The sequence below is a fragment of the Galeopterus variegatus genome, unplaced genomic scaffold (assembly GCF_000696425.1).
Source record: "Galeopterus variegatus unplaced genomic scaffold, G_variegatus-3.0.2 Scaffold8983, whole genome shotgun sequence".
In the NCBI taxonomy this organism is placed as follows: domain Eukaryota; kingdom Metazoa; phylum Chordata; class Mammalia; order Dermoptera; family Cynocephalidae; genus Galeopterus; species Galeopterus variegatus.
In genome coordinates, this window is record NW_007735094.1 from 57,206 (window position 1) to 70,403 (window position 13,198).

The 13,198-nt window shown below is 35.9% G+C and overlaps 1 protein-coding gene across 1 annotated transcript in view; it reads right to left on the reverse strand.

Annotated features, from left to right (window-relative positions):
- The window catches only part of LOC103608924 (F-box/LRR-repeat protein 13-like), a gene marked incomplete at both ends in the record, with an annotated part of 61,761 nt that extends 48,910 nt beyond the window's left edge, over nucleotides 1-12,851 (reverse strand). Inside the window, 5 exons of the mRNA XM_008593310.1 lie at nucleotides 5,534-5,660; nucleotides 6,443-6,562; nucleotides 11,810-11,972; nucleotides 12,080-12,197; nucleotides 12,753-12,851. Coding sequence (XP_008591532.1) covers nucleotides 5,534-5,660; nucleotides 6,443-6,562; nucleotides 11,810-11,972; nucleotides 12,080-12,197; nucleotides 12,753-12,851 — 627 coding nt within the window. The remainder of the gene's footprint in view (nucleotides 1-5,533; nucleotides 5,661-6,442; nucleotides 6,563-11,809; nucleotides 11,973-12,079; nucleotides 12,198-12,752) is intronic.
- Nucleotides 12,852-13,198: the final 347 nt, after the last annotated feature.

Here is a 13,198-nt window from a genome sequence, read left to right on the forward strand (position 1 = left end):
AAAAAAAAAAAAAAAAAAAATTAAAAGGCATAAATATTAGCTTATGTCAAGATGATTTAGCTGTTGTCATTATTATCACTAATGACTTGCTCAGCATCTACCTACCCAGGCACATGAAGAATGGAAGGAGGAACACCCCAGGCAGAAGACACAACACGTATAAAGGTCCTGAGGTAGAAAAGAATTTGGCTTGTTTGGGGAGCTCTGAAAGAAGGCAGTGGGCTGGAGGAAAGGGGATAAGTGGAGCAGGGGCATGAGATGATATTGGAGGGGCAGGCAAGGGTCTGCTTAATTAATGGTAAATGTTCTTTCAAATTTTGGTCTTTCCCTGATTTAATTTCTCTGTTTCATTAGACACTGATGGTCATTCTCACTACACTCCACACTTGACTACACTCACCTGGTCCTCTTGCAACTTTTTAACCTTCTTTCTTTAGTCTCCTTCATAGATTCATCTTCTTCTTCCCACTACTTAAATACTGATGTTCTGCTTTGTTTTTCCTGGGTGTACATTTCTCCTCACACCCAGTGTTCTCTCCGAGGATCTTGCCACATTCACGCCTGCATGCTAGTAATCCCCCCACCTGCAACTCCAGTCATCATCTCTCCGACAAGCCTTTGGCCTGAGTATCCCATAAATTCTAACTGAGTCTGATAAAACCGAAATCACCTTTTCCTCGAAACCTGTTCCTTTTCTTACATTACCTCTCTTTTTTGAGGTAGGACCTCCATCCACCCAATGAGAGATTTTTGAAATCATTGTTATCTTCTCACACCACCCTCAGGTCCTCATTTTCTACAATTAATCAGTAACCAAGTTCTTTCAGTTTTACATACTAAATATTCTTGAATATGTCCTTTCTACCCTAGTTTGAGCTTCTGACCTAGTTCAAGAACTCCTCATCTCTTTCTTTAACTATTAAAATACCTCCTACTGCTCTTTCTCCCCTCCAATCTGTCCTCCAGAGAACAATCCAAATAATCTACCTAAAATGGGAGGCTGTCTACAACTACGACCTTTCTTTTAAGTGCTGCTTTATCATCCATTGATTCAAGTCCAAGCTCCTTATCATAGCATGAAATTTCCTCAGTGACATCTTTTCATAGTGTGCGTCAGCAGGACTAAGCTACATAGAGTTCTCTAAACAAGCATACATTTGAGTACCTCTGTGTTGGAGACCCTCTGCCTATCTCCATCACTATACCTGCCATATCATATTTAAATTACCCACACCTACCCTTTCAAATCGGGCTGTACAGAACAGTTCTTATTCATGTTTGGTAACTCTAGAGCCCAGCACTTGCTCCTTCATTCAATGAATATTTATTTATTTATTTATTTTTCTTTTTTTTTTTTTGTTTTTCTTTTTTTGTTTTGTTTTGTTTTGTTAAATTTTTATTTTGTCAATATACACTGTATATGATTATTATGGCCGATCACCGACACCTCCCTCCCTCCTCCCTCTCTCCCCTCCCCCCCACGAATGTCCTTTCCGTTTGCTTGTTGTAACAACTTCATGAAAGTATAGTTGTTCATTCAATGAATATTTATTTATTTTTCTTTTTTTTTTTTGTTTTGTTTTGTTTTGTTAAATTTTTATTTTGTCAATATACACTGTAAATGATTATTATGGCCGATCACCGACACCTCCCTCCCTCCTCCCTCTCTCCCCTCCCCCCCACGAATGTCCTTTCCGTTTGCTTGTTGTAACAACTTCATGAAAGTATAGTTGTTCATTCAATGAATATTTATCAAGTGCCTACTATTACCCAGGGTTCTGAGGAAACAACAGAGAACAAAACAAAGAAAGTCAGTCTTCATGAATCTCACATTCTAGTGATGGGACTCCGGGAGATTGCCTACAAAACAGGTAATTAAGATCTAGCACTCATAATGAAAAATTTTGAAAATTGGGCGAATTAAAGAGTCTTCTTAAACCACCATCTAAGCACACTGTCTGGAACATTGCTCTGACTCATTTTTCCTTTAAATAACAAATATGGTAATGACTAAGGCAACTTAAGCAACAGATTGAACTGCCCTATCTGTGGATACTGTGGTCTTTAGTAAACGATCATTCTCTGAGCTAGTAGAAAACATTTTCCTATATACATAGAAATATAACATCATATTCAAATCATCCTCCGGGGATAGGGAGGAAATGAATAACATCTCATGGAATTACACATTTTAAAAAGCTGCAGAAGATTAAAGATACCTTCAAATGTCATCATAATAAGTTATTTCCCTCACTTAAGAATTCTATTCTCATTATATTAGAAGAGGCAAATTGACATACTTCCTATTTCCCTAATATGTGCTTATTAGATAACTTCCTAAACAACTTTTATTCATGGATGATACAATAAATTAGTCACTACTTTCCACAGAAGGAAAAACTGAGAACAATAAAATTATCATAAGAAACATATAAAGTTTGAAATAATTGTGTTCTCCTTTTTGCTTCCCCCATTTAAAGTAGTTCTCTCAATTAACATCTTTCTAGATTTCTAAAGGATTTTTGCCTTTACTGATTAACTTCTTCATGAGTGTTCATGATTTTTAGAATTCAGTGCCCCTTCACCTTCTGCAACCTCAAAGGACTCTTCTACCTCTGGGTGAATTTCAATTCTTTTCTCGCTTAGCTCCTTTACCTACACCTCTACAAAGCTATCTTACAGGTGACTCAAACTGAACATGCCTATTTTCCCAACCTGCAGCAAATCTGCTCCTCTTACTGTACAAGGGAAACAGCTCATGAATGGACACCACCCTTTATCCAAATGCTCATGCCAGCAATCTAGTGTCATCCTGATTCCCTCTCTCTTCCTTACCCCACACTCAGTCTATGTCCATCTCCTGTATTCTGTATTGATTCTTCCTCCTCAATGTCTCTCAAATGTGCTGACTTTGCTCCATGCCTTCTGCCATCTCCCTGGCTCTAGCCCTAATACAGACCCTCATAGCTTTTCACCTGGATGACTGCTTTATAATTGGTCACTACGCATCTATTATTTCCATGTCTATCTAGAATTTAGTGTGATCTTTTTAAAATGTAAATCTGACCATGTTGCTGTTCTAACTGATGATACTGAATGTCCTTCCATAACCAAAAAGGCAGAGACCAAATTCCTTAACGTGCCTTCTGGGCCCTAACCAATCTGGCCCATCTTTACCTCTTATTAAACACCATCTGTCAATACTCTCCTTATGATCAAGCCATACCCAAATGTAAAAATTTCTTGTCACCAACTTTTAAACATCTGTACCTTTGTGCAGGCTGTTTGTTTGGCTCACAGCACACCCCTTCTCCTTCTCTTGGAAAAGGAAGTCTTCTTTGACTCTTGGAGCCAGGTTGGGTTTCCCTTCAGTTTGTTTCCCACACCCATCATACTCTGTAACCATGTGATCCATGACTGTCTTCCCACTAGAAGGTAAGTGCTAGGAAGAAGGTCCATGGCTGCTTTGTCCATTTCGGCATCCCCAGCACTGAGCACAATGTAGTCAGAATAAATATTTAACTAAATAGTAGTGTGGTTCTAACTGAAAACTCGTCATTGAAAAGCATTGAGAATTAATTAATTATTAGAAAACATGAAAAACTTCTTTTTCCCCAAAAGGCACAACTGGTATAATTTTGATCTTTGGCGAATATTTGTCACATTCCAGAGTGTAAATCCCAAATGTTAAGTCTGCAGTCAAATTTGCACTTCATCAGACCTACAATGTAGGCTGGTGTTTAGCTGCCCAAGTTGACATCTGGACTGACTCATTTTAATCTGACTGTTTGAGGTTTGCTTCTTCAGCTGTTGTTGCACTATGATTATCAACCATTTGCTTTTTAGATCAGAGTTTAATGGACTTAGAGGAAGAAAACAACAACCTTCAGAAGAAGGTTTTTCAATCTTTTATTTTTCAATCTTTTAGCAGAAAATAACTAGCAATCTTTCCAACAGGTGCCCATTTACAGCTCTCTCAAATTATATATATTCTTCAGAATAAAATAAAAACAGAGACCAGAACTTGAAGCTACATTCCTATGTTTTAAACTTGTTTTCAGTAGATAAAATCTTAATATAAGGTCTTTGAAAATAAAAACTGAGTTTTTACCAAATGCTAAAACTAAGAGCATTTAAACTTCATTCCATTCAGTCAGCAAATATTCACCAAGCACTTCAGACTTGCGATAAGTGCTGTAGTGGAATTATATTTTCATGTGTTTTGTAATGTTCTTTGATCCTCTACTTCTTATTACCCTGTGACCCCTCAGACAACAGCTGGGCATTCTACTCATATGTGTCAGGGAAGAACTCTTACAAACAACACAGGAGAAAAAAATCCCAGGCCTTTAAGCTTCAAAATCCTAAGTCCTGAAAGCCCTGGGCATAACATTTTTAAAAACCATGTAATCAGTTGGAAAATTTCTTCCACCCCCAGACTAGATAAAGAATCTATGCCAAGAGAACCAGAAAAGAGCAAATAGAAGATGGGTGGGAAGAAGAGGGGAAAGGGAGACAAGAAGGGAGAGAAGAGTGGACAGGGGAGGGAAGGAGATAAGGGGAGAAAAGAGGCAGGGAAGAGAGAGTCAGAGGGAAGCAAAAGAAGGAGATGCTAGGGAATTCCCCTTTGAGGGGTCTGTTCCTGAGATTCCCAGACTCTCTATCTAGCTGGAGAGAAAGTTGAAAACTCTGGATAGATTTGGGGATCTAAGAGTAAGTGGGAACCCATTCTGCCTTTCCCTGGTAGAGTTGAAAGAAGAAAACAAGACATCAGAGTTTTCCCGTGCTCATCATTGTGTCAATTAAGATCCAATGAGGAAAACAGAAACAACTCTGAGTATTCAAAACTGAGGAAATTTAATTTTAACAGAAAATTGACTGCTTAGGTAGTAGAAAAACCAAGAAGCCCAATGGGGTAATGAGATTAGTAGCAGTAGGGAGCCATGACTGCCACTATGCTGGAAGGACAATGGGAAGAGATGTTGTTATTGGAACCCAGGAGCCAAGGTCATACAGGGAAGCTGGAACCACACAGCAGGCCTGCCAGAGGGAATTGATCAGTAGCAGGAAATGAGTTCCTTAAAATGTATCCTTTTATAGATTTGATGGGGCCATTTCTAGACTACAATCTTGAACTAAAGACTGAGATCCCAAGGCATTCAGGTAGTCTTACAGAATGTTCAATCCACAAGAAAAATATACTTAAGCCATGCAAAATATATTATCTCACTTTGACCAAACTTCCATAATGAAACAAATTTCAGATTATCATGTAATACTCCAATCTGTCAGAACTTTCCTCAAAATACTGTATTTTGCTATTTTTTAAATAGAGAAACAAGACTATTGATTTACAAATAGTCTCATCTATCACTATTCTAGAAACAATCTTCCTAAACTTGCCTTTTAAAACCTTATAATTTAAGAGATGAAAATAATTGTTGTTCTCTTTATTGCTTACAAAATAGAAAGTGATTATATCACAGAAAACAATAAAAGTGATTGAACTGTTTTGAATTTTTTTTTTTTTTACCTCATTAGAGATGCCTGTTCCAGAGAGGTCTACCGATATCAAGGAAAAGATGTTTACAATATATTCTATACCTTGGTCAGTAAAATGTTCACAATTTCGTAAACTCAGGTAGTTTAAATTAGGGCAGCTGAAAAAAAGCAGCATGAAGAAATAATTTCAGTTTTCAATCACATCTTCAGTAGCAATTCATACAGAAACTATCTGGGGAAAGCAAATGGTATTGAAAGAAGGATTTCCCTTTTCTCAACATAAAAGTAATCCTAAAAGTGGAAAATAATTTGGTATTACAAAGTTGGATGAAAGGAAGATACATTATTATATAAGACTTTCTTTCTGTGATTTAGTTTCATATTGCAATTTCTAATAAGAAAAAAAAACATTAAATGCATACAAAAAGCTATTAGGTAAATACCACGATGAATGACCACTAAAAGTGTAAGGTTGAGTTCCTCGCTTATCCCTTTTAAGTTTTCTACAAGAATTGGGTTTGACCCTTAGTGAACACAAGACATCTGATAAGTCAGGGGAGTCAAGAATAAACCAACCAGCCAGAAACACCCCTTGCGAAAGGCTGCAGTAAAGGTTTACATAGAGAAATATCCTCGAAAAGTACAGAGAAGTCACAAATATTTAGATATTCACGACTTCATGAATGACTCCATTTCAAACTTTTTCTTAGGTGAAATTAATAAGAAACATCTCAAATATAATCAAAAGATTAGCTCAATCTATGACCGTGTTGTCTTTTATTTGGCTTGACTGAGTATTGGTCCAACTTCTGGGCATCCCTGATGTTCTTCAAATGGCTCGGAGTCTTTACTTTTAGGTCTCTCTCTCTGATCTATCATTCCTACTAGCAAATATACAATTACCAATGATATGATGTAAAATATTATTGTTTTGTCATACCGCTCTGACAGTTTCACAATAGAGGAATCGCCCAGCTGTATACAGTTATTTAAATTTAGCTCTCTTATCTTTATGCTTGCAGGACCATCAAGAAATTGCTTTAGTCCCATATCACCAATTCTGCAGGAAAAATTAGAAAAGCTTCATATGTAATTTTACATATAAATATATAAAATAGTATTAAAATACCATTTACCATACCCAATACCTTTGCAAAATAGTAAGGAAATACGTATGTATTGATATTTTGTCAACATTTTAAAACCAAATTTGATTATATAGCTTTTAACATAATAGAAAAAGTATAAATGATAATGGAAGAAATATTAATAAAAATGTTATTTCTGTTCATTTGTTCATTTAATTAGGTAGCACAATTATTAATAAAACAGATGGCCCTTAAATCTCTTTCTCTTGGGTTAAAATGTGATCAAGTTAAGCAGTCCCTGATATGATCTCCTGCAAAAGAAAAAGACCAAAATTTAGGAGAGGGAGGACCAATCTTGTGAAAATTTTCACTAAATACAAGGTCAGTTTAGCTGGACTAGAAACTAATAAGTGACCAATGGATTATTTCCTTCTGAATCAGAGAAAACCCGGCACTGGAAGATTACCTTGCCCTCAGCCTTCCCACACTGTCCTAATCAGAAACACCTTCCAGTGTTAGTGTCATCCTCCAACCATATCGGTCCTGCTATATGAATGGTTGGAAGTCTGTTTAGCCCATTAGTTCTCTGTCTTCCACTGGAACCTCAATTTCTAATTCCGTTTGGAGATCACTGTTTCCTTCTAAAAAGCATTTCAAGAAATAAAGCAGGACAGGAGATTTGACCAATGCAATCCTAAAAGGCAGTTTTCACACACAACAATCCTACATGGGTATACAGACTGGAAGAGCATTGGGAGCTGATTACTGACATTTTTCATATCCTCCTCCATTTGGTCAGATTTGCAAAGAACTGAGCAGTAAGTAAAGGCTAAAGGTAACATTTTGATTCAGCTGAATTTGCTGTAGTACGTGGATGCTTCCTGTGCTCATCAGTCCAACCTTCCATCTGTGTCAGTACCTGGGACAGCTGGGGGGGATGGGAGGTATAGGAAGAAGGGGAGTCCAAATGCAACCAGTCAACTTATCTAGTAGTAAACACCAGGACTGGAGTATTCCTGAGAGATGTTTTCACTAACAAGGAAACAAAATACAGCACGGGATTTGTAAGACTGAGAAAGCATACTTCTGGAAATGATTTTTAAGAGAAAACAGAAAAACATTAAAATATTTTGAACGGTGTGAGGAGGAGTAGGAATTAAAAAGGAGAGACCTGGCTGAAATAGAAATGAAAATAATCTCAGATGCATTCTGAGATGAAGAGGTGGCTGCCTGAGATAAGAACAGATGGGAAAGAAACTAAAAATTCAACGATAAGAATAATGACCTAATTATTCCTGAAGCATCAAAACCAAAACTAACCCTTTAGATAATTGGAAAGTAAAGGGCATATTTGAAAAGTTCCTTTGGAGTGCTTAAGATAAGGATGAAGAATTTAAAATAAAATTCAACCTTCATTGGTTAACAGATACAAAATCACAGTTACATAAGACAAATACGTTCTAGTGGTCGACAGTAGTGCTAGGCCTCTTTAATTAACAGTAATTTATTGTATGTTTTCAAATGGCTATGCACCAAATAATATAGCATAAATACAAAATAAAGCAAAGATGATTAGAAATTTAAAAGGTAATTAAGATTTGTGGAAGACTCAGCTTTTGACAGACAAAAAAAGGGGCATAAAAATTTGAATAATATAATAATGTAAGTTCCATGGAATTTTAAAAGATATTCAACATGCTAACCAACACAACCATCATCTTCCCCACCACTCCTACCCCTAAATAAGAAACTTTCAATTCCAAAAGACAGAAGTTGTGTAGAGAACTTCCATATTTTTGTATTACAATGTTATAAAACTAAAAATTAATAATAAAATGATAATTGGACATAAACTACTTGGAAATTTTAATATTTCTTTAATAATTTTTGAATAAAGGGAAAATTAAATAAGTATTATAAAGCTGCATATTTTTCCACAATTAATTTATATATTTAACACAATTCCAATTAATATCTCAATAGGATTTTTTCTAAAATGTGACAAAATTATTCTAAAGTTCATCTGGAAGAATAAACTGGCTAGAATTTCTAACTTAAAAGTACACTAATAAGGACACTCTCATTCTATTAGATATTAAAACATTCTAATGCACTAAGAGTAATAGATAGCATTTACTGAGTGCTTATGATGTGCCAGACACTATTCTAAGGACATTACATGAACTAACTTATTTGATCCTCACAGCATCCTATGAGGTATATACTCTTGTTCTCCCATTTTATAGATAAAATACTGTATGAGATTAGATAGAACATAAATAAATGAAACACAAAAGACAGCCTGAAAACATACATATATATACATACACACATATGTCTGTTTAGATGTATGCATATGTGTGTATGTGTATATATATATATGTATGTATGTGAGTATGTATAAATTCATATTATAATCAAGGAAGGATCAAAAGTCAATGCAAATGGATTATTGAGGTAATGATCCAAGTTAATCAGTTAATGCAGTTAGTCCCAAACCTAGCTCTTCATCAAAAGCATCTATGTTTTTTAAAAAAATTATCCATGTTGAGGTTCATCCCTAAAGATTCAGATTCAGAAGTTCTGGGGTGGGGCTTGGGCATCTATAGTTTTATTTAGCTACTCAGATGATTCTGATGTTTGGGATTTTTACTTTTAAATCATATATGTATTTTTAAATTTATATTTTTGTCACTGATTTCTAAGTTAATTGCACTGTAGTGAGATAATACAATTTGTTGACGGCAATAGTTTGAAAGTTGTTGAAACTTGCTTTAAAACTTCATACATGGTCTATTTTTAAAGGATTGATGTGTGTTTGAGAAAATGTATATTCTTTGACTCTCAGACTTACTGTTTTAGTTGTATCTGTTACAGATGAATTTTAAAAATCTAATCTGAAACTCTGATATTATACCTTCTCAGTCTGTTCACCCTATATATTATACTCTTACACACTTTTCATCTTTTTCCCCCTTTTGTCATTTCTGCAGAGTTATCCTCTAGCTCTGTACCTCTCTCCTCCATGAGTTCTGATCTGCTGATTAGCAATCCATTGAGTTCCTTTATTTCAATAACTATATCATATTTTTTATTTTTAAAAGTTAGGCTTTTTTCAGATAAACCCAGTTATTTTTAATCATATTTTGTTGCCTGCTCATACAAAGTACTTCAAAATGTTCATGGAAAGATTGGTATTATCTTTCAATTCTATTTTTCTATGTCTGATAATTCCCGTATCTGATCTATCTGAAGGTCGAATTTATTTTGCTATTTCTGATGACTCTTTCTCTTGGTAACTCATATCTTTGTGCATTTGGTGACCTATTTATTTTATCTTATTTTCTGGTCAGAGAAGCCCTGTGCTTAGCTTCTTCCTGGAGCCTGGATGTTGCCTACCTGAGACCACTTTGTTCCCCCTGAAGAGGTCCAGACCCTGTAGAAAAGTCTGAGGTTCTGCTTCCCTACATTGAATCCTGATCAGAGGTGATTCTCTCAATGGCAATAGTGACATGAACATTTATGTTCAGAGCAGCTCAACCTTCATGTTTGTTTGCTATTCACTATTCATCTCAGTGAGTCTGTTCATTGAGATGGTGGTGCAGAATCAGGGGATTCAGGGCTTTTGGTCATTTCTCTTACTCTTTGTGGGCTCACCAATGTATTGAAAGTGTATTTCATCAAGGATCTAAATTGTTTGTGGCAAAGAGTCCTTTGAAGTGTCTTATCAACTATACTTCCAGAAGCAGAAAACTTCCATTTAATTTAAAATTAATTAATCTGGGCTGGTCTGTTAGCTCAGTTGGTTAGAGAGTAGCCTTATAATACCAAGGTCACAGGTTTGGATTTCTGTACTAGCCAGCCATGAAAAAAAAAAAGAAAGAAAGAAAAAACTATTAATCTGAAGAAGCCTGAGTAAAATATGAGAATGAAATTCAATTTTATTTCTCATATTCACACAATAGGATTAGCTGTTTTATATATGTGAGTATACACACACATACACACACGTGTGTATGTATATGTGTGTATCTCTGTTATCTATTGCTGTCACAAGACCCAAACTTTGTGGCCTAAATGGCAAACATTTATTATCTCCCAGTTTTTGGATCTCAGGAATGTTGAAATAGACTAGCCGGGTAATTCTAGCTCAGAATCTCTCACAAACTTGCAGTCAAGACACCAGCTGGGGCTTCAGTCATCTGAATGCTTAAGTGAGGCTGAAAGGTCTGCTTACAAGCTCACTCATGTGGCTGTTGACTGGAGGCCTCATTTCTTAATTCCAGGTTTTTCCCCTTCCAGATCCTTATGTTACCCTCAACCCCCCTCCAACCCACGTTGCCTCCCCATTTTAATAATATGAAAATGGGTTAAGATTTTGTGTAGCTTAGCTTATTACTCTTACTTGTCTTGTGTGTTCCCAAATATTAGCCAACTTCATTGTGGATCAAATGTTCTTTTGCAGATAAATGCTCTTTTGTTATCATCTGGGCCTATAGGATTATAAGAAATCTTCACAGGCACTGGTCAGTTAGCTCAGTTGGTTAGAGCACGGTGTTATAACACCAAGGTCAAGGGTTCGGACCAGCTGTCCTCCCTTGACCCCCAGCCAAAAAAAAAAAAAAAAGAGAGAGAGAGAAAGAAAGAAATCTACACAGGCAAAAGGCTGAGATATCCATTGGGGAAGAGGTTTCAGCAAGAATTTGATCTTTGCCCACCTGAAAATACCAGGATAGTAGCCCAATAGTGGCTCAGCTGAAGAAAGAGTTTTGGTAAGAACTCTGTCCACCTTCAGAAAATCCACACAGAGGAGAAATCTAAACAGTACCCAAAGGGAAACCTTCAATATGATTGGTTCCTCATAAGTAAGTCAGAAAGTCCGTTTGGGAAAAGAACATAGTAACTGAATTAGCTGTAAGAACCCTTAAACTAGGAAAGGTAGCCCATAAATGTTCCTATGAATTCACTTAATCTTACAAGGGTGCGTGATTCCTCACATCCTAAGTTTTTCCTGACAATTTTCCCACACACCATATAGCCAATTTGGGTTGGGTGCCCTTCCTTCATGTAACTCCAGAACTCTGCACCTACCTCGACATTAACACTTGAACTCCTGACTTTTATGTTTACCCCACTAACTAATGAGCTCCTTGAGGAAAGGGCCTGGCACATGCTATGTAATCAATGTTTCTTGAATATATGACTAAACAATTCATTACCTTGCACAATTTGCCAAGTTCAACATGGTCAGTTGCCTCAAAGGTAAAAGTGACTTGAGGCTACCATCAGTTATTCCCTTGCAGTCCACCATGTAAATGTGACTGATATTTGGATAATTCCTGCCTATAAATTTGAAGCATGCATCTGTAATCCTTTTATTTCCTGTTAAAAATAAACAAAAAGAGAAAAAAAAGATAAGTACTGTTTTTCTAATACCAAAAGAAAAAAAGTAAAAAATAAGGCTGAACCACATTTTTAATATCACAGACCTTCAAATCGGATCTTTCTGAGATTACAAGTAGAAAGAGCTTTGAAAGCACGATCAGAGATATGTGGTGCACCAATGAAAACTATTGATGTAATACGCTGGCACTTTTCAACTAAAGCCTTTAGAAAGAAAAAAGATGATTAAATTAACTGCAGTATATAGAATAAGCTTAGCAAAGTAATGAGATCATTTTTTTCTTTCAATATGTTCAGAAACAGACATGTTAACTATTAAATTTTCCTAATTTCAAAGAAAATGGGGTTTTTCAATATATTTTAGTACACTTTCTTTTGAGTAATGCAGAGGAATTAGAATTAAATCATGTTACAAGAATATGGGAAAACATGAGAAAATGGAATGCTGAGAAAAATCACTACATTTGGCAGCTTGACATGGAGAACGAAACTTAAAGTTTGTGCTTAGGCTACAGCATCACTGAAACAAAAATATTCTAACTGTGAAACAAGATTTCTTAGAGTATTTCTTACAATTCAAATGTGCAAATATTTTGGGGGACTTGTGTGTATGTGCATGGGTGTATTTTTAAATAATTTTCTTACTGTTAAAAAACAACAAAAATAAAAAGCCTATCTAAATGTTTCAATAATTCAAGTCATTATAAAATGTGCCCCTCTAATGGGACTGAGAAGAAGATGCACTTTCCCACTACCTACCTTTACACAGTTGTCCGTCAGAGTTGGCATGTCATTAATGGTCAGATGCATAATTCCAGTGCAGCTGTTTGCAATGTTCCTGAAGCCTTGGACTGAAATCTAAATTGTACAGAGTAGGTGAAAATGATGGGAGGACCCATTAACATGACATCTAATAAAACCCCAAAGGCAATAATAACCAAAGGTATGTCATGATTTTTTTTATTAGGTTTTAAAATTGAAACCAGTCTAGTCTGGTTTCTTCCTTTATTAAGTTTTTATTGTGGTAAAATTCATATAACATAAAATTAACCACTTAAGCCATTAACCATTTATAATGTTGTGCAACCACCACCTGTATCTAGTTCCAAAACATTTTCATCACCCCAAAAGGAAACCCTGTACCCATTAAGCAGTTGCTCCCCATATTCCCCTCTTCCTAGCTCCTGGCACCTGTGTTGTCTCTA